The following is a 20,300-nucleotide window of genomic DNA, read 5'->3' on the forward strand; positions in this document are numbered from 1 at the left end:
TCCTCGCCTCCGTGTCCTTAATAGAATTGAAACTTTCCTTCACGATAGCTAGGAAATTTCGTATTCTATTACAGGACCGGAGGCGAGGATTATGCAAGTTTAAAGCTTACTCACCACAAGTGCGGCTGCTTCATGAATTGGTTTAAAGTAAAACTTTTTAAAAGTAGACTCTGAAGACCAATCAGCAGCATGCATGATGTCCTCCAATCTGCCCCCCACCTGTATGGCCTTGGAAGCCATAGCTCCCCGAGTAGAATGGGCGCCAAAAACTTGAACATCTATTCCTGCCTCAGAGAGAATCCATCGAATCCATCTGGCAATGGAAGGGGAAGAAACCGCCTTAAACGGTTTCCTTATGGAAATTAATAACTGCTCGACTCCTGGAGGTCTGCAAGAACTGGTCACTTCCTCATAGACTTTGAGACATCGAACCACACATAGCTTCGGGGAGTCAGGAAAAGCGGGATAGGATACTGACCTGGTATTAGACTTTGTCCTCCTTGCAATAGTAAACGTGACTCCCTCAGGAGTAAAGATACGAGTGGAAATATCCAATGATCTGACATCGGACACTCGCTTACAGGAAATGAGGCAGAGAAGCACGGCCAATTTGGCTGACAATTCCTTTAGTGACAAATATTGGTTGTCCCGCCAAGAGGACAAGAGAGTAAGAACTAAGTTCACGTCCCAGAGTTCCGAATATCTGGGCTGCGGAGGTCTGGAGAGTCTAATACCCTTAAGAAGTTTACAAATCCAGGGATGCTCCCCGACCGGGAGATTGTTAAGGGGCGGGTGGCCCGCCGAGATGGCCGAACGAAAAGAATTGATAGTGCGATACGCTAAGCCAGAGTCCCCTAATTCTGCAAGGAAATTGATGATGTCGGTAACACTGGCCCCCATGGGATCGCAGTGTTTGCCCACACACCAGCGAGACCATCTGTTCCATGCAGATCTATATCGTTTGCATGTACCCGGGGCCCAGGCCTGTGCGATGAAGTTATTAGCCTCCTGCGAAAGTCGGTTGTCTTGCCAACGATGCCGGAAATTTTCCAAGCTATGAGGGAAAGATGACCTTGAAGGACCAGAGGGTGATAGGAACCCAACGGATCCAGGAGTATTGAGGGAAAATGCGGGAGGCGAAGAGGACACTCGCACGAGAGTTCCAACAGGGTCGGGAACCACGGCTGTGACCTCCACCAGGCGGTTATCAGAACCACCGTCGCCTCTTGGCGGCGAACCTGAGCCGCAACCCGCGGGATGAGGAGAAATGGGGGAAAAGCATAACCCTGAAGGGTATCCCAATGCTGGAGAAACGCATCTACTGCCGCCGCTCCCGGATCCGGTCGCCAGCTGAAGTATAGGGGAAGTTGAGCGTTCCAACGAGACGCAAAGAGATCCACTGAACAGGGACCCCAGCGATCCATGATCGGCTGAAAGACCGAGCGATGTAGTCGCCAATCGCTGGGATCCTGGAGAAACCGAGAATTCCAGTCTGCCCCCACATTCTGGACTCCCGGAAGATACTCTGCTGTGACTGAGATTTGGTGTTGAAGGCAAAAATGCCAAAGATTCATCGCCAGTTCCGCTAGGGCTCTTGATCTTGTTCCCCCTAAGCGATTTATGTAATGTACCGCCGATACGTTGTCCATCCGTAGTAGAACAACACATGAGATTTTGTCTCTCGTGAGAGATTTGATCGCAAAAGATCCCGCCAGGAGTTCCAGGCAGTTGATATGCATGGTTAGTTCCTGCGGGGTCCAGCGTCCCCCGAACGATATGTCTCCGCAACGAGCCCCCCATCCCTGGCGACTGGCGTCTGATTCGATCACCAGATCCGGGGCTGCACCAAAAATGGCTCTGCCATTCCATGCCTCCATGTGGTCCAGCCACCAAAACAACTCCGTCCTTGCCTCTGGAGACAGGGAGATCAATTCGGAGTACGTGACCCCTCGGCGAAGGTGAAACGCTTTCAAGCGTTGCAGGGCTCTGTAGTGTAGGGGACCCGGAAAAATGGCCTGAATCGAGGAGGAAAGCAGGCCGATCACCCTGGCTAATTGACGTAACGAAATGTGGTCTCGTCGAAGGACTTTCCTCAGTTCCTTCTTTATCTTGGAGATCTTCGGCGTCGGGAGACTGAGAGACGCCGATCGGGAATCCACGAGAAACCCTAGAAAGACTAACGATTGAGTCGGAGTAAGTTGCGACTTCTGTTGGTTGATCACGAAACCAAGGTCCTGGAAAAGCGCAATAGTTGTGTTCAGATTGAACATCAACTGAGACTTGGACTGGTCCATCAAAAGGAGGTCGTCCAGATAAATTATGAGGCGAATGCCTAGCAATCTCAGTTTTCCCACTATTGGTTTGAGAAGTTTTGTGAAGCACCAAGGTGCCGATGACAGGCCGAAGGGGAGTGTGGTGAATTCGAACAACTGGCAGTTCCATATGAATTGCAGCAATCTGCGATGGGGCGGAAAAATGGGGACTGTGAGGTATGCGTCTTTGAGATCCAGACGAACCATCCAGTCTCCTTGTAAGAGGAGGTCGCGGAGCATGTGAATACCCTCCATCTTGAAATGTCTGTAAACCACCCATTCGTTGAATGCCCGAAGGTTGATAACGGGGCGAAACCCCTTGTCCTTCTTCTCCACCAAAAAGATGTTGCTCACGAAACCTGTGGGGTGAAAGGAAGTGAAGGAAATGGCTCCCTTGTGGAGAAGGGCCTGAACCTCTAATTCTATGAGGTCTGAGTCTTCTGCCGAAAATACGATGGGCGGAGGCAGTCTCTCCTGAAGTGGGGTACCCCAGAACTCTATCTGAAAACCTGAGACAGTTTGGAGAACCCATGCGTCGGAGGTAATGCGCCTCCAATTGTCCTTGAAAAACCTCAATCTCCCTCCAAAATTTTTTGGGGAAAAAGGGATAAGCCTCACCAGAGGGACCTCCAGGGGCGTTAGATGCTCCTCGCGTGTTTCTGGACCCTCTGCCTCTTCCCCTGCCTCTGTTGGGGAAGAAAGTTCCTTGTCTGCCGTCCCTCCAACCGTTGTTCCTGAAGGAACTGGGGCCTCGCTGGAAAGGACGGCCGGAAGAGCGACCCCTGCCTCGCCCGGCCCCGCCAAAAACCTTGTTGGGGAAGATCTTTTTAATGGAAGATTGCGCTTTATCCAAAGCCGAAAACGTAGCCACAAACTTCCCCAATTCTTTGACAAAAGGGTCGCCAAATAAATTGCCTTGGGCAACAGCCCCTGCCTCTGAGTTAGATAGTTCCCCCAATTTGGGGTCGATTTTGATTAATAAAGACCTGCGTCTTTCTGCAGAGATGGCACAGTTCGCGTTGCCCAGGAGACAAACAGCTCTCTGAGCCCATCCTGCGACGATGTCCGTCTGAAGGGGAGTGTTTGCTTGCCTGGCACGCTCCGCCAATTGAACAATCTGTGTGAGGGGACCAAGGACATCAAGAAGTTTATCTTGACATGCTCGCCAGGAGCGGTCAATCCCTTTTTTGGGATCCCTGGTATACTTTGCAAAAAACGTACACATTTTAGGGTCAATATCAGGTGTACAAGCGACCTTATCCGATAAAGACGGGCGTGGGCACTCCGCCCGTAGCCGGGCCCGCACCTCCTTGTCCAGAGGTTGCCTAATTTTGCTGGCGACATACTCAGCCACCTTGTGGTCTGGGCGCCACTCCGAGGAACGTGGATGGTAGATACCCTCCGGTTCAAACATATCGGAGTCAGAATCAGCGCGATCCGAAGGATCTGGTAAGGTAGCCCCAGGGCGCCAAGGGCGACCTGAGTCGTCATCCAAAGATGATGAGTCCTCATCTGAACCTCCCATGAAGCCTTTGGGGGATTCCAAATCAGGGTTCCATAGGTGGTGAAGCTTGTCACCCATCACCCCGGGCAAACAGCCCTCCCGGGAGGGTAAGCGCGTATGCGCGCGCGCACTCTTGGGATGGGAAAAAAACTCGCCCTCCTCCAGGTGCCCCGCGTCGCGCTTGCGCAGTTTCCTGGGAGCCGAAAGGGTAGAGGAATCACCCTCCGCTCCCGTCACACCAAACATGCCCGTACCTCTGGACACCTGTTCAGTAAGTTTAGCTACACTATCCCTAAGAGGGGCCAAAGCGTGGGAAATAGCCTGTGAAAACAAAGTGTCCACCCCGGGGGGGAGGGTACGGCGAGAGGAACCCTCACCTGGGGACATGTTGGGAAAAGGCTCATGTTCTTGAGGGGAGTGCATAATGAGGACTGGACAGAGTGTACACCCAACAAAAAATATGATATATAGGGTAAAATCCCTACCCACTCTGTCACTGTAAGTGCAATAAAAATAATATCTTCCCTAATGGGGTAAACCTTACCCAAATGGGTGTCACGGGTAGGGACAAAACTGTACCGAAGGTACAAACGTGTAATTGAGGGCCAAAAAACCCTTAATTGTGAAAAGAAAACAAACGCGAGGCGCGAGCGCCGAGAGCTACATGCTCTCCGAGAGAAAACAGCGTGCGCGCGCCCTCTAGTGGGCCCGACGTGTTTATAAACACGCCGGAGGGAGAAACACAAAAGAAACGCTCGAGCGGAACGTTCGTTCCGGCGAACGAAGACAGAAAATGCAATTAGCAGAGACGCGCCAAAGCAAACATAAAAACCCCCGAACCGGAGGCAGAAAGGCACTTATCTGGCTCACAGCAGTGAAGAAAGAGGAAGTGTGACGCATTTCGGGATACTTATACCAACGTGAAGGAGCGCACCTCATTGGATACTCGTTACCATGGCGGCGGGCTCATGGAACTTGTAGTTTTTTTGTTCATGTTTTGTTTTACTTTGAACTTGCTGTTTAATTAAAAGTGAAGAAAGATCTGCATAATCCTCGCCTCCAGTCCTGTGATAGAATCCGAAGCCTCCGGTCCTGACATAGAATCTTAACATCACTTCTCAATAGTTATGAACTTTTGCAGGTCAAGTGCTATAAATAGCAACAGTACAGATGCAATTCTTATTCGGTAGTTGTTTTACTATCCGGTCCTACAAAGTGTTGCTACGGCTCAACAGCCAGTGGGAAAATGGCAATAACTGCACTGGCGACAATCAATGGCTACATCACAGCCTCTTTTGTCTATCTGAAGGGCATTTACTAAATAGTGTCAACCTATCCCTAAATCTGTGACAGTTAATCGTGTAAGGATGCTACACTCACGCCTCCCAACCTTGCGGTAATAATGCAGCAGGCAGGCGATCAAGGACTTGCCTAGAAAATAGCCAATCAACGTTGGTCGTTTTAACGTGACGTACTCGGGAAAGAGACGGTACTGAATATGTGATTTAAATGGCTCGCGATGTTCCGGGAAGGAAAACGGAACACGGAAGTGTATAAGCCAGACCGGAAGTGTGAGGCGCAGAGCGGAAGTGACGACAAGAAGGGGCGGGGAAGAAGATGTGAGAGGGAAGCTCGGGACAGGCCGCCCCTGGAGCCCGTGGGGGTAGCAGGTGAGCGTAGTGTGAAAGAGCAGTGAGTCTGGGGAATTCACTATCAAGCAAACATACTTACCGCAGTGTGGTGAGTAACTCTAAACAGGACTATGTGAATCAGTAGGGGGAGGAGCCACGTAGTCTAGGCTTATGGGAGAGCACGAGTATGATTCCTGGAGGGTATGGTTTGGGACGGCAAGCGAAAGAGGCCTGGGGTCAGCGGAGGTGAGCAAGAGCGATCTCTAAGCAAGTAAAGTTATAGCGGATCTTTAATTGGACGTCAAGATCATTGTGGCCACTTTCTTGGTGGATTTATGGCCAGCTTTATTTTTTTTCTGTGTAGAACGAGAAGCACTTGTAATTAACCAGGAAATACGTCATGCTGAGTTCGTTTTCTGTGGAGTCGTGAATTGTACTGACACGGTGAGGCTGACCTACTGGTCTGTTTTGTTTCGTCAGCTGCCTGCCACTTCATCGGCCTTGCCGTTCCTGTGGACTTTTTTGAGGCCGGTGTAGTTCGTATATTGAATTGTTAACACCGCACTCCTCCTTCGCTGAGAACAATTGTTGATGCCGTGCTTAATGACACGCAAGGAAGAATCTCGGTTATTTGCGGAAAAGCAATTTTGTGGCAGCGCTTTGGAGGACAGAAACAAGTAAACAATGATGTGTTTTTACAAAAACACTGTTTGTCAGGCCTTAAAGGATACAGTTTGTCCCAGTCCCCCGTAATTCCATATGTAGTATGAAATATGTTTTCTTTGTTCATCGCACCTGTGAAATATCTCGAATATGGTAAACTCCATTAAATAAGTACACTATTTTAATCATAGCAGGGTAGCCTTTCTCGTTGGTTAAAATCTCGTACCAATTTTGCCCCTTTCCTGTTCTACTCTCCGAGTAAAAGACTGTTTATTTACATCGTTTGTTACTTAAGTGGTGCTGCAACAGAGTTGTTTTAACACTAATGATAACAGTATCGATTGTATTTTGACAATAAATGTGTAAATGATGTGGGTTTTTGTACCGTGTTTACTTACACTGTGAATCTGCGTTTTCTGTTATGGGTAAACTATTTGTCTAGAATGATAGCCTTATGCTTATGTTTGGTACGTCGTGTTCACTTTAGGAGTAGTCCAGTTCTCAGTTGTCGCACGCTTTGTGGGACCAGGACAATCTAGTGGCTTTGGCTTCTTAAGTACAAAACAGCTTATGTTGGTGGATGCTACAAAATGTACAATAGGACAGGACTGAGATTTTATCACTTGACGGATTGAGTAAACTATGTCTGTGAAAGTAGTCTTCCTTGTGGGTTGAGTCGGGGATATAAAAGCCTGGGGAAAGAATGGGGTAAACCAGGATAGCTCCAGAAAAAGCAAGGATAGTCGATGAATAACAGCGCAAGCCTCGATGACAAGGTGATATGCATGTTTTACCTGAGTCCCATAAGTGTGTCAACCTGTTGTGGGCTTTATATGTAGGATACTTATTGTGACTAATATTTAGACACAATCTGAGCTAAGATTGGAAGTTGTTCTTTGTGTTGGCCTCGATTAAGCTGAAATACAGCAAGTCTTTGCCAGGATTGATCTCCTCTGTCTTCTTAACGGTCACGCATGATTCTCGTGGGTTGCAAAGGCTCACATCGGTGAAAGGCTACTTCTGCTGTATCTCACAAGGCAGTGCTTGAAATGGAAAAATAGAAGTGCCAGCACTCCGAGTCAGAGTACCTGCTTGTTTCTGAGAAGTGCTGGTACTCTCCAATTAAAAGTATTACGTTTTTCTTGATGAGTGCAGGTACTCTCACTCTCAAAATAAAAGTGCCGGTACTCAGTACCGGGCAGTACCGGCCCATTTAAAGCACTGTCACAAGGTCATATGTTGCATATATGTAAGGCACACATCCAACATCCAGTCCATTAAATTAATGTCCATATCTTTATTCCATAATTCGACCACAATTATGCGTGTCCTTATTTTTTGAATTTCCAGTCAATTGGTATTCAGTCACTGCCAACATCCATGCCTGCCAACACATGTTTAGTCAGCGGTGTACCCCATGACTTCCTCAGGGCTGCTGGATCTATATTTCTATCTCTCTCCAATAATTGAAGAATAAAGAAATAGTAACACCAGGCGTACTCGCGACGATAGTGGTAATGTAGAGTCAACAATTGAAATTCATAAGAAACTCAAGAGAGAGAGAAATGTAGATCCAGCAGCCCTGAGGAAGTCATGGGATACACCCCTGGCGAAACACGTGTTGGCAGGCATGGATGTTGGCAGTGACTGAAAACCAATTGACTGGAAATTCAAGATTCAAAGAATAAGGACACGCATAATTGTGGTCGAATTATGGAATAAAGATATGGACATTGATTTAATGGACTGGATGTTGGATGTGTGCCTTACATATATGCAAGTAATTATCAGTGACTTGTCACTGTAATTAAGAAGCAGAGGGTGATCTTCTTCTAAGTGCACCATCAGTAGTTATTGAAATATATTGGATATATGACAAGCAGCGCCATTTACTCTTGTTAGATCACCCATTATTAGAATTAAGGTCATATGCTGGCCTGGCGTTTTGAGGTCAGTTTCCCTCAGTGGGGTATCAGACGCATATGAAGCAGTACCTTGTTTAGCCGGCTGTTTGGATGTTCTGCATTTGAGTTAGTATAATCACCAGTTTGTATCTGGCGTATTAGTGCAAACTAACTCACTGCAGCACTGGTACATCGGAATCCTAAGGCTTAACAGTGCACGGTTTGTTGCAGTCTGTTTCCTTCACAGCAGCATAGATCTTCTCTACTGCCCTAAAGACGTAAAGGAAAAGAGACATGGATTCTGCCTCAGTTCCTCTTCGTTGTCCATGGTGATATGAAAAGCCTCTTAGGACAAAAGATGAATGCTGCATATACGAGAGGGGCATGTGTATATTGGGTCTTGGAGACATTTTGATGTGAGCCCCATTATTTTTGGGGACATTTTGATGTGAGCCCCATTCTTTTTGGGGGTACCAAGTCTTTTAGTGAGACTTAATTTTTTTGTTTGTAGACCTACCTCTGGGATAACTATTCAGTGTTGAACCTGTATCTCACTTCTTGTGTACTGCAGGAAGTTGGTTTCTCCTTCCAGGATAAAACTCAGATGCAAGGGCGGGCTGATAGCCCGCTCATTTATGAGGGGTGTCCCCATGCCATATGACCATAGTCTTTATTCAGTTTTTCTCTCTTTATTGACTCACATGAATTGATTTTCAGTTTCACCCAGAGCACAAAAGTTATTTCCTGGAAATGCATTTGGAAAGCCAAATAGTGCACTTTTATTTACAATGGCTTCCAAGGGAAGGGGGGGGATCTAAAAGGGGAAACAGGAGGCAGCCATCTGTGTTGTTGCTTCATACACGTGGGTTGTAGGTAATATAGCGCAATGATTAGGGGGTGCTGAGATGTCTTTTGTATCAGAAATCATACCAGGCCTTCCAGAGATCATGAGGAGATTGCCCAAGGGGAAAGGGAAACCATAAGAAAACACATTGGCACCTGGAAATGCGTGCGTAGCAGGTCCAGTTCTTTTAAAATAGTAACTTTTTGTCACATTGTGGCTGTGAATGTGAGGCTAAGGTAGCATCTTTTTAAAGGTAAACATTCAGAACACCCATGCTCTCTCTGAGATATTTAATTTTTACGATAACATGGTCATATTGACGTTTATTTTTTCCAGAATTAACACATATACTGTAAAATAAACAGTAGAAGTAATACATTTATTTATTGTTTTGCAGCTAGCTAGCTGTTTCCCTCAAAAATACCAGAGCAATTCCATGTTTACTGTATCCCTGGGTTTGTCGGTTATCTGCTTGTTTTTTTTAAGAGCTCATTTTCAAACTAATGTGGTGGCCTACGGAGACATTCTGAAAGGTTATACTAAATCTGTCCAATACTCCAACTATTTAGTTGGCAGGTGAGCTTGCCACCAAAATGTTTTAAGCATTCTTATTCATTTCACCAGATCTGTCTACACAAACCAGGTGAAACAGTGAGTCAGTGAAAAACGAATCAACTCCCAAGCTCCTTTAAAGTATCAAAAAATTACAAAATAAGGCCGACATGCCACAGAATATTGCAAGTCAAAACCTCTAGATTGATCTAATACGGCTACTAAGGTACAGGTAAATAAATAACTGGTTGCTGCAGAAAACTGCCACCTGCAGATCACACAATCGGATTTCCGGTCTGTCAAATTATTCTGTAATATCTAATATTAATTAAGCAAACCCTGTTGAGTTGGGCAAAAGTAGCTTTTGTTATCCATAGGTACAGGTCAGTGTAACAGTTTTGTTATTTCAAGATCAGGAATACACTTTCATCAGGTTCATCCCTCAGCCCCACTTTGCTCAATATCTGCATGACCCCCTCTGGCTGACATCGCTGGAACCACAGACTCCACATCATCCCCTACACAGATGATACTGAACTGATCCTCTTACTTATTGAAGACCCCTCCACCACCAGAACTAACTTCCACATCGCTGTGACCACCGTAGCCCACTGGATGAAAACTAACTGCCTGAAGCTCAACTCCGATAAGACTGAAGTCCTGCTTTTCTTGAAAAACACCTTTATATGGGACCATAGCTGGTGGCCAGCCCGGAGTCTGTCCCACATCGACAGACCACGTTCACAGCCCCTGCATCATCCTCAACAGTGAGTTGGCCATGAAGCGGCAGATCAACACAGTCGTCTCCTGCTTCCACACGCTCTGCCGAATCTTCAGATCGATCCTAGCCAACACCAGGAAAACTGCCAGCTAGACCCTGGTCACCAGCCTCCTCGACTACGGTAACGCTCTCTATGCTGGCATGTCCTCACAACTCCTAAAGAGACTGTAGACAGTACTGAAATCTGCTGTCAGACTCATCTTGGACCTTCCCATGCACACCCACATCACCCTCCATCTCAGAAACCTCCACTGGCTCCCCGTCCACAAGAGATGTAATTTCAAGCTCCCCGCACATACCTACAAAACCCTGCATGATCAGTCAGTAGACATTAACCACTGTCTTCCCTTCCACCAACCCACCACACACCTGCACTCTTACTTTCTGGCCCTTGCCCGCACACACACTCAGAATCTGCTGCAGCTACTCTATTTCCTACATCGTCGCCAAGCCCTGGAACGACCTACCTGTCTGAACTGCACCCTCACTGGTAGGCTTCAGGAATAGGCTCAAGACCTAGCTCTTTGACAGACATTGCACCCCATCGCTAAGATACCCGAGGGGTGACAGCGACGTGCTCTACAAATGACTGATTAATTTAAATCGACCTTACCTCTAATCCTACCCATTTATCTACATGTTGTGCAATTGTAGGTGAATCACTCTTTCTTGCCACTTGTTCCTTATTTTGTGAAATTATGATCACTTAAACAAATGTTCACTGAATTGATGATTATTTAGGATTCGGTGAACAACAGCAGTGCACGGAAATCATTATGACGTACTGATCAATGTATTCATTTTTGCTCTGCAGTCACTTCAGCTTCTTGTTTAACATTGTCTCATGTTTTTTCCCTTCTGAAAACAGAATGCTATTTTCTCGTTTACTTCACCACGGTTGGCTTGAGAGACATGGCCGTTTTTTAACACGTTTTTAGATACGTTAACTACTTCACAGCCCTGCTAATTGACAAAATTATCCCGTTTCAGCACACGTCACACAATGGTGAACAAAGGATAACAAAGCTTTGCTGATTATACCCTTTTAACCAGGCTTTTCAACTTTCCAGGTCTGTGCACAAGCCCACTACAGTTTGGTTTTCCTCCTGCTTAACTGCCTTGTGTGAAATCAAAATATTACCTAGGTGTGACTGCTGTAAAAGGAGTAGAAAGATAAGACTGTACAATGGTGGTGTTTGAGCTTACACTTTCCTACCTCTGGCGTTAGGTTTTGGGGGCACCCTATGTTGTTTCTGAGCTACTTTATGACATTACTAGGCCAACTGTGCGACCCTGTCCGTCATAAGGAGTAACTTGGCTATAGCTACTAGGCCGTGCCTCCATGCTGAGCATTATTTACTCGAGGCAAGTCTCCTCCTTGTTGGATGGCTTAAGTGAGATACTGGTTAGATTCCCTAGGTGTACAAGCAAGTAGTGCATTCCAGTCACAAAATGGATGATTGTGCTTCCTAATTATTATAGGTTATACCTTGAGGTAGCAGTACCTTAATTTTTAGGTTTGAGATTCTCAAATTCAACAGTTGAAGTGCACTTCACGGGTTAAAGCTTGCGTCTCTGGCACGTTCGTGGTGTTCAAAGTGTGAGGAAACAGTGCAAGATATCTCCAAAAGTTGTATAAGGGTATTATGCAGGTCGGAGGAGGATGTGGGCCATAGTTGAACCAATGTATGTCACCGACCACAGGATAAAAGCTCTCAAGCTGCCGTCAAAATCGTTTCTCATGCCGGTATTGCCATTGTGGAGCCATTTTGGGATGTCAACGATGTAGTTTGAAGTGACATCCATGCTGTCCTGTGTGTGGTGGAGTGGTGGGGTGTGGCTTCTATATCAGTAGTCTGTAATTGACGAATTTAGGGGGGCTTTTAGGTTTTGTCTCAGAACCAAAATGGTACATACGCAATACGTTTGTTGGTGAATCTTAAGTTTCTCATTCCCTTCAATGTGAAAGTGTTTTGTATTACATGAACTGTTGTTTTCTTACAACGTCGGTTTTTTTAGTGTATTTCTGAGTTTTATTTTTAAAAGGAACATTGGCTGTTGGATGCTTGGCCACAGCATGTGCTTACCAGACTGTGGATCTTACAAGTTTGGCTCGGGTCTGGTTTGCAGGTAGACTCTCTGTCCAACAGTTGGCTACTGTGTACACACTGGTGTGGAATTGGAATGCTTTTGATATGTTCCCTGAATCAGCCACATAAACAGATTATACTGTAACTGAACTTTCCTGTTAATGATGGTGGCTAATTCTTTACAGTGCCACAGCTGCATTATGTCTTTGATGAACCACCAGAATGTAGTTTTACATTCTTCTTGGCCGAACATACCACTGGGATGCATGCTGGGCAAGTTTGACTTCAGAATCAAAACATTCCACGTCCGCCACTACTCTGACAAATCCCAAGTTGGGGAGGCGGCTGAGAACACTTGAATGTTGCAAGAGTCTCTTGGGGGTTGCGGGATAGGGGGACACGCACACATTTCTGCGGATAAGGTCCTGGCAACACCAACGTATGTGTGGGTTAAGCGAATTGGGTAAAGTGCAGTCTACTAATTCAAGGCAGACCTCTCTCTCAGCCGGCCAGGTACACTCTTCTTCCTTTTTTTTTTTCTCCTCTCCTCTCGTGGGAGACCTACCGCCCATCTCCAGTAGGACGTTGCAAACCTTTTCATGTGGCGATCATCGCCACTTGGAGACTGGCTGTTTGCCTTGGATTTCAGAAGGTACCCTTAAAGTCTGTGGAGTGTCACTTGAAGCGGTCCACTGAGAACCACCAGTACATCCTGTCATCATGCATATGTGCGTGGAATGTAGCAAAGGAACCTGGCTACATAACTGGGGTAGAACGTTTTGGTCAAGGCCTGTGGGCAACTTGCCAGTGCACAGAACAACGAAAAAGGGGTCCTGCACCTAGGATTTAAAAGTACATTGCCACCACTGCCGAGCATATGCCATTCGACACCAGCACAGTAGAGTTGTACACAAGTAAATCTATGCTTGGTGTCCCTCTTAAACAGAGACTGTTCACTTTACGGTTGTCTTGCTAATGTGACACTAAAATGTTAACATACTTTAGAGACTTGCAGTTGGGTAACTCGGTGTAGGGATGTATTCTTGCAGAATCATTCATTGACCATTCCAGTCCCAACTCGACTTCTTCTAAGTCTGCATTAGATAAGCAGGAGGCATTTTGAGCTACTATAAGTGCAGAAATTCTGAAGGGGAACTGTGCTTGGGTAGTAGGGCATTTAGGTAAGAGAGGCCTATGCTTTCATATGCCGAGCCTGCAGCTGTCTTTTTCTCTTGTACTTTTATGAGATCCCTTACCAACCCAGTGGGTCTCTCTGCTACCCCTTAGAGGTCACAGGGCAAAACTACAGCTACAACAGGTGCGGTTTCATTTATTTGAATATGCCATTGAGACTGACTTTATCTTATTTTTTTCTTGGGTTTATGGTTACATGTGTTTTGAATAGTTTTGTGCTCTCTGGGTAGCAAGTTGTGGCACCTAGCACATGCCAGAATTGAGGGCCCCCCATTGGGAGGCCACCTTTTGGTGGCCGTTCCCAACTACATTCAACTCTGTTGGGTGAGCCACCAGTTTACCTACAGTTAGCTGCCTCCTTCCCTGTACGCTGGACTGATTCATGCAGTTGCATGCTAATGTTTTGTCACTAACTTCCCAGTTATCTACTCCTCCATATCCTGGCTCCAAATGCTGTTCCACAGAGAGGCTTAACTATAATGCAAAGGTCGGCCTGAAATTGAGAGCGATGGCTCCCGCAGAGCTCCTTGCACAAACATTTGCTCCCCCATTCAGTCTCCTCATGAGTTCTTCTGCTTTTGTCCGGGGATGGGAGGATTGGAGTAGGTGAAGTAGGGAAAATTCGAGACTGAGAAATACATTTTACAAAGAGCAGCACAACAAAAAAAAAAAAATGCTGTTCCAAGGGATCTCATGCAGGGTGCCTGACGTAAGTAGCAACTGTTCACACTAGGTATTTGTATTTTGAGCTGGTCATCAGTTACCATTTTCACTTGCAACGTCTTTCTCTTTCAATTTACAATTGTTTTTTAAATGTATCTATTTTTTACCCAGAATGTGGTTTTTGGTTAGTCCCTTCCCTCTCTCCTCCTTCCCAGTGCAGAACACACTTTCTCGCTCTTCCCCACCTATCTGTAATTTGTTTTATCCTTCTCTATTACTTATCTCCATGTCCCCACAAGTTTCTGTAGAGATGACCTAGTGCCCATCCTCCCTGCATGTGTTATGTTAAGAAGTTCTTGGTGTAGCACAAACAAATCTTCCCCGAAGGATCATCTTTGCGCTATATTGGCAGACAAATGGAATAGCCGCTTATCGGGGCAGCCAAGTCTTGAGATGTTTTTTGAAGCAAGAGAGGTCAGTGCTGGCGTAGATAGAAACAGGAAGCCTGCTCCAGTGGTAGGGTAGGTATTTTTGGTGTGCAGATGCACTGAGTGCGTAAAATAAGGTGGTATTTGGATCTTAGTTTCTGTTCGGGACGATAACGATAGTCTTTTCAGTGGGTATTTAAGGCCTCTCTGCCTGACAGAAATTTGTGAGTCAGACACAGCAATTTGAACAGAGCTCTTTTCCTATTGGGGAGCCATTGAAGGGCTATAAGAGTGGGGGCTGAAAACGTGGGTGGTGGCAGTTTGTTGGCCAGTCAGGCTGCCGTGTTTTGGACCACCTGCATTTTAGATAAGTGGGTTTCATTGGATGCAAGAATAAGAGCATTGCCATAATCAAGACAGCTGATTATCAGTGCTTTGGTTAGAGTCTTCGGAGAGCTCAGGGGAAGCCACTGGAAGATTTTTCTAAGGACTCCTTGTACCAAAACAAGTGCCACAGATAGATGCAATTTGGTATTTCATTGATAGCTTACCTTTTACTCGTGTACCCGTATTCCTAGCTGTTTTACTTGGAGGTGGAAGAGACACGAGCTTCGCCAGCCACATGTCATTCGACCAATGGAGCTATTCTTTATCAAATAAAATAATCTCTGTTTCTTTCCCATTTAATTCAAAACAAATAAGGGACATTTAGGAGACAATTTTCCTTATGCAAACGAATTGTTGTTTGACGTTCTAATTTTCCTGCGCCAGGGAGATGACTAATTGAGTGTGGTCTGCATATGAGAGTATTTTGAAACCACAGGACTTGACTAGCCAGGCAAAGGGAGCAATATCAATGTTAAAGAGCTTGGGGCTCAAGGAAGATCCCGGAGGAACCACCTTGCCTAGGAAACGGGTTTTAGATCGAAAGTACGCCTCAAGACAGTTTGGACTCTGTTGCAAAGAGAATCTTTGAACCGGTCGAGGGCAGAACCCTGATAGCTCCCTCATAAAAAGGAAGTGAGATTGAATGTGAGAATGTATCAAATGCCGCCGACATGTCAAGAAGGACCAGCCTAGCTGGATTCCCGGCATCCACGGATAGTGTGATTGTATCAACTACTGCTAGTACAGCGGTTTCAGTACTGTGAAAGGGCCTGAAGCACGATTGAGAAGGGTCCAACAAATTGGGATGCCGTGATGAGATGTTTATCCCCATTCTGTAGTGCGCCCCCCCCTTTTTTTTTTTTTTTTAAACACCCTGCCCACCTACTTTCTGCCATTGTTTCAACTCACCCACCTTATGTTGTTTGACCTCCCCTGTCCTTTATTATGTCACCCAGGCCCATGTACTCCCCTGGCTCGGCTTCTTTCCCACCCTTGATTTGCTTGCCCCCAATCCCTATCATTTTTTTTTTTTTTTTTTAAATATATTTATTTTTTTAAGGCATATCACACAATAGCATGTGCTGCTGTGCATCATGGCTTGAAGGGGAAAAGGTACTCTGAAGCAGACAACGTTGGCAGTGTCATAGCACCTTTTCTTTTTTTCCTTTTATATATATATATATATATATATATCTGTAAGCCATGTTGCACAACAGCTCTTGCTGCTGTGCAACACCAAAAAAAATTGTAAAGCTTATTGATTTTGCTGAATAAACCGATTGGCTTTGCCAGTGCTTGTGTTTTTTTTTTTTTTTTTTTTTTTTTTTTTTTAAACATGTTTACTAATGCAGTGGGCACATTTGCAGCTCCAATAATGTTGATTATCCAATCTCGAGTTTAATAAATAAACACTTGGCTGTACATTCAATGAGGACCCACAATGTTGAACTGTGGATTAACTGTGGCCTACAAACACAAGTAAATTGATATCCTCAATTGATGGTGCACAAAGTATTTTGATAGAGAATATCTCCTTTCCTTTAATATGCTGCTGACGGGCCAAGCAGTTTGGACTATGGGAACACACTCTACCCCAGGGTCACAAAGCAACTTACCAGAAGACTACAAACCACCAGAACTCAGCAGCCAGACTTATCCTCAACCTCCCACACATTTGTATTACGCCACTGGTCGGAGAGCTCTACTGGCTTAAGATACCCAAACTTCTTATTTCAAATGCTCCACATTCAAGGCACTACACAACTTAGGCCCCAACTACCTGAACACTCTGCTCTTTCCACTAACTGCCTAGGCCAGTGGTTCCCAACCTTTTGAATTCTGTGGACCCCCACTTTCTCATTAATGGAACCCAGGGACCCCCACTGAATCATCAGTGGAATCCGGGGACCCCCACTGAGTCATTACTGGAAGCATGAGACCTAATTTGTCAATATTTTTTAATTTTCTAAGCTGTCGTGGACCCCCTGAGAAGGCTTCGCGGACCCCCGGACCACAGGTTGGGAACCACTGGCCTAGGCAGTTCTGCTCCGCGGGACTCCTAGTCGCACACTTTCCATGCATGCATAGAACTAGATCAAGATCGTCATTTTTACATCTGCTCCTAAAGAGTAGATCGACTTCCCATTCCACATTAGAGCTTCCTCGTCTCTCCTTGAATTCTGCAAGAAGCTAATGACCCGAATTTTCAATTAACCAACCATCCTTAGATAGGGGTAGGCACATTCACCTGTTTAGTGCCAGGATGCCCTCGGGAGTAATAGAACACTTTACAAATACATATAACAGACTAAGGAAATTAAAATTTCAGCTGAGTGAGTGATATCAGAACAACTCTACTGTGTAGACAAATTCAGCTAGACACTTTATAAGGCAGGAGACTGAGATGGCAAGCCTGCGTTAATCCTGGAGTTCATGGTTGAACTCCAGTGTTGTAACTGGGCCAAGAGGGTGGTTATTTTGTTACGTAGCTGGCACCACATCCGGTGACCTGGCAAGCATACATCCCGCTTGCCAAGTTATTCCTAGTTTGGAATTTTGTTTGGAATTGTTATACCATGGTACCTGGAGTCTGCTGTTTGCAGCCTATATTCTGTAGACCATTGACTTGATGTTTTGTTGTTTACTTGTAACTGTTGTACAGAACGACCTAGAAATTAGTGATGTCTGTCTACTGGCCTCAACACACAAGTGCAGTGGACAGCAGCCTTATGTAGTGACACCATTCCCAACCCCCTGCCCCCCCCCCCCCCAAATCGTCTTTGTCCAGAGTGCTCCCCTTTTTTATGACAGCCTCCTGCCAACTTGCCCGGCCTCAGCCAGGTGTCCTGTGGCCATATTTGTACACATTTACAAGACTACATATATAAAATTAGCTATGGCTTGAACTACCACTCTGCACCACCAACCTGGCCCCCACCTACCTCTCCCTGCTCCCCACTCGTCTCTCTGCTGGGACCAGACAGGGGACTGCGGTGCCTGACAGTAACAGATAAATTACTTTAATTATTTCATACTTTGGTGTCTTTAATTTAAGCTTCCCTAGGGGATCTGACATTTGTCCCAAAAACCGGGACATTTATTTAAAATTAAGAGAAGCGTCGGGACACTGGGACAGTTCTCTAAAAACAGGGACTGTCCGGGGAAATCCGGGACGTCTGGACACCCTACCATCACCCTCCTTTCCGTGCCTCCGATGCTGCTGGCAAGAGAAAACCCCTTTAGAAACGACTTTTTTTTTTTGTTTGCTTCAGTGACGTGTTCTGTAGTAACTGGGGGTCGGGCCGTGGAAGCTGCGCAGGCGGGGCTTGCAGCCGCGTTGCTGTTGCAAGCAGAGCCGGATCTCAATCCTACTGCTTGGAAGTGAACGCGGGGCGTCGTGGGTATGAGGCTGTCAGAAGTGTATTTTTTGTGTGCCTCACCTTTTTCGTTGGGGCGGTACTTGGCACTATGGGGTGGAAGAGAGGCGCCGACCTCAACGGGTCGTGTTGGAGTCCGTTCTTTATCTTCTTTAGGCGACTGACCTTGATCCTATCCTCTCCTTAACCTGTAAATTGCCCCAGAGCTTTGGTTTCTACTCATCCCTGGAATGCAGGCACCTAATACTGCTCCCTGCACCCCTCACCCTGTTTCCCCGGAATCGTTTGACGTGTGCCCGGAGAGCCAGTGCCTCGTGGGTTCTAAGTAACAACTGCTGGGCTGAGGAGTCGGAGTGTGGCAGTGCCAGGCGTTGCGTGCTCTGGGCTGTCACACGTATCGGAGAAGTTTACTATTGGAAACGTAACTCAAGTTATATGCTTGATAGATTTGGAGTAGGGGGCGAGAAGGAATTAAGAGTAAATGGGGTTTCTCGGGAGGAAAGACGCTGTATTATACAAAGATGAGTTTGATGGAAATACACCAGAAACGCCATGTTGCATTTGGGAAGGTGAGAATTATGGTCACGCCGAGGTTTAGTGTGCTATGGAATAACTTACTGCCATGAGACTAGTGTGGTGTAGCCTCGTATTATACACTAGTTAATTATTTATACGGTAATTGGATAGTAATAATTAGCGTGGAAGGCTATGCGAGTTTAGCATCCCGAGGGGATAGTGGGTCACCTGGGGCCTCGTGCCTGTCCTGGAACCTCCTAGATGCTCATCACAGCGCCCTTTGTCTCCTGCTGGTCAGCGCGAAATTTTGTTTATTGTTTCGACCGAATGTGTCCCTGTGTGAATGCCTGGTGGGGGAGGTCTGTGGTACCGTCTTTGCGGCTGTTGAGGGTCATTCCCTGGCGCACTGCTACGCTTGTGAGGGGCAGACAGCGTCGTGATTTAGATGTAGAAGTTTTAGCATTGTGATGGAAAAGTTGAGCTGAAAGGTTGAACCACTGGATAACGATGGGGTCTAGTAAAATGATAGAATAGTTTGTTTCATTCTTTGTTATGGTAAAGAAAAGAACCGGGTTGTGGGGGCTCTGTGGTCCCATAGCTGCCAAGCTCCCGAGGCCCGTGACTGATGTAATGAGCCATTCCTGTTTTTTTTCCTTTTACTTCCCTTCTCAGGCGCGTAGTTCTGTTTTAGTGAATAAGCAAGGCTACACGTTTTAGAATTCAAAGAAAAAACGTCTGGTTTGGGGATCGCAGGTAGACGAAGGCTCTGATCCTAGGGTGTGTGAATGTGCATGTAATTTTTTATGTGTGTATATGTATGTATATATGTATGTGTGTGTGTGTGTATATATATATATATATATATATATATATATATATATATATATATATATATATATATATATATATTCGGGTGGAGATTGAATAAGCCATGGCTTCAGTTTTTATTTTCCCCAGAAAGAAACCTGCTCGGTTCATTGGGTCCTCTGCAGTAGCCCAGTGAGCATATTTTGAGCCCCCAAGAGAAGACCTCTTCTTTTCAGTCATGCTAATAATTACACTACCTACCTCGGACACAAGCTGAGGTAGTGCAGCAGCTTCCTCCACCCCCAGCACCATAAAATCCTTTGTGTCCCAAGGTCTGAGCTTTTATGCAATATGTGGAATGCAGGTGACAAAACACAAACGGCTCTTAAAGTCTACTGTTTGGTCATAGACTGACAAAAATATACCCGTTGCTGTGCTTTTGTTGACCAGCTGGGAGCGACACAGCATGGGGTTGGGTATTTTAGGAAACGCATCACAGGAGGGTGAGAGCAAGAGAAAGTGTGCACTCTAATGAGGAGCTGAAGGAAAAAATGTGAGCAGAGGAAGGGCTTGTATCAGCTGGTCAAAGGGTGGTAAGCAGTGAATGGCTTTAAGCCACTAAGTTTTTGATATAGTCCACAAGAGGC

At 45.9% G+C, this 20,300-nt stretch overlaps 1 protein-coding gene across 6 annotated transcripts in view; it reads left to right on the forward strand.

The window, feature by feature from the left end:
• Positions 1–5,366: 5,366 nt before the first annotated feature.
• The window catches only part of ZFAND6 (zinc finger AN1-type containing 6), a 136,468-nt gene continuing 121,534 nt past the window's right edge, over positions 5,367–20,300 (forward strand). The window contains exon 1 of one of the 6 annotated variants that reach the window (XM_069222987.1): positions 5,367–5,556. Coding sequence is in view for 3 of the 6 variants with exons in the window: in XM_069222985.1 (XP_069079086.1) it covers positions 5,635–5,693 (59 nt within the window). In the remaining 3 variants the exon portion in view is untranslated. Of the gene's footprint in view, positions 5,557–5,588; positions 5,694–5,829; positions 5,892–20,300 lie in introns of those variants that run through there. The other 5 variants (XM_069222986.1, XM_069222985.1, XM_069222990.1 and 2 more) reach the window with 5 other exon arrangements.

This window comes from Pleurodeles waltl, chromosome 3_1 (assembly GCF_031143425.1).
Source record: "Pleurodeles waltl isolate 20211129_DDA chromosome 3_1, aPleWal1.hap1.20221129, whole genome shotgun sequence".
Taxonomy (NCBI): Eukaryota; Metazoa; Chordata; class Amphibia; order Caudata; family Salamandridae; genus Pleurodeles; species Pleurodeles waltl.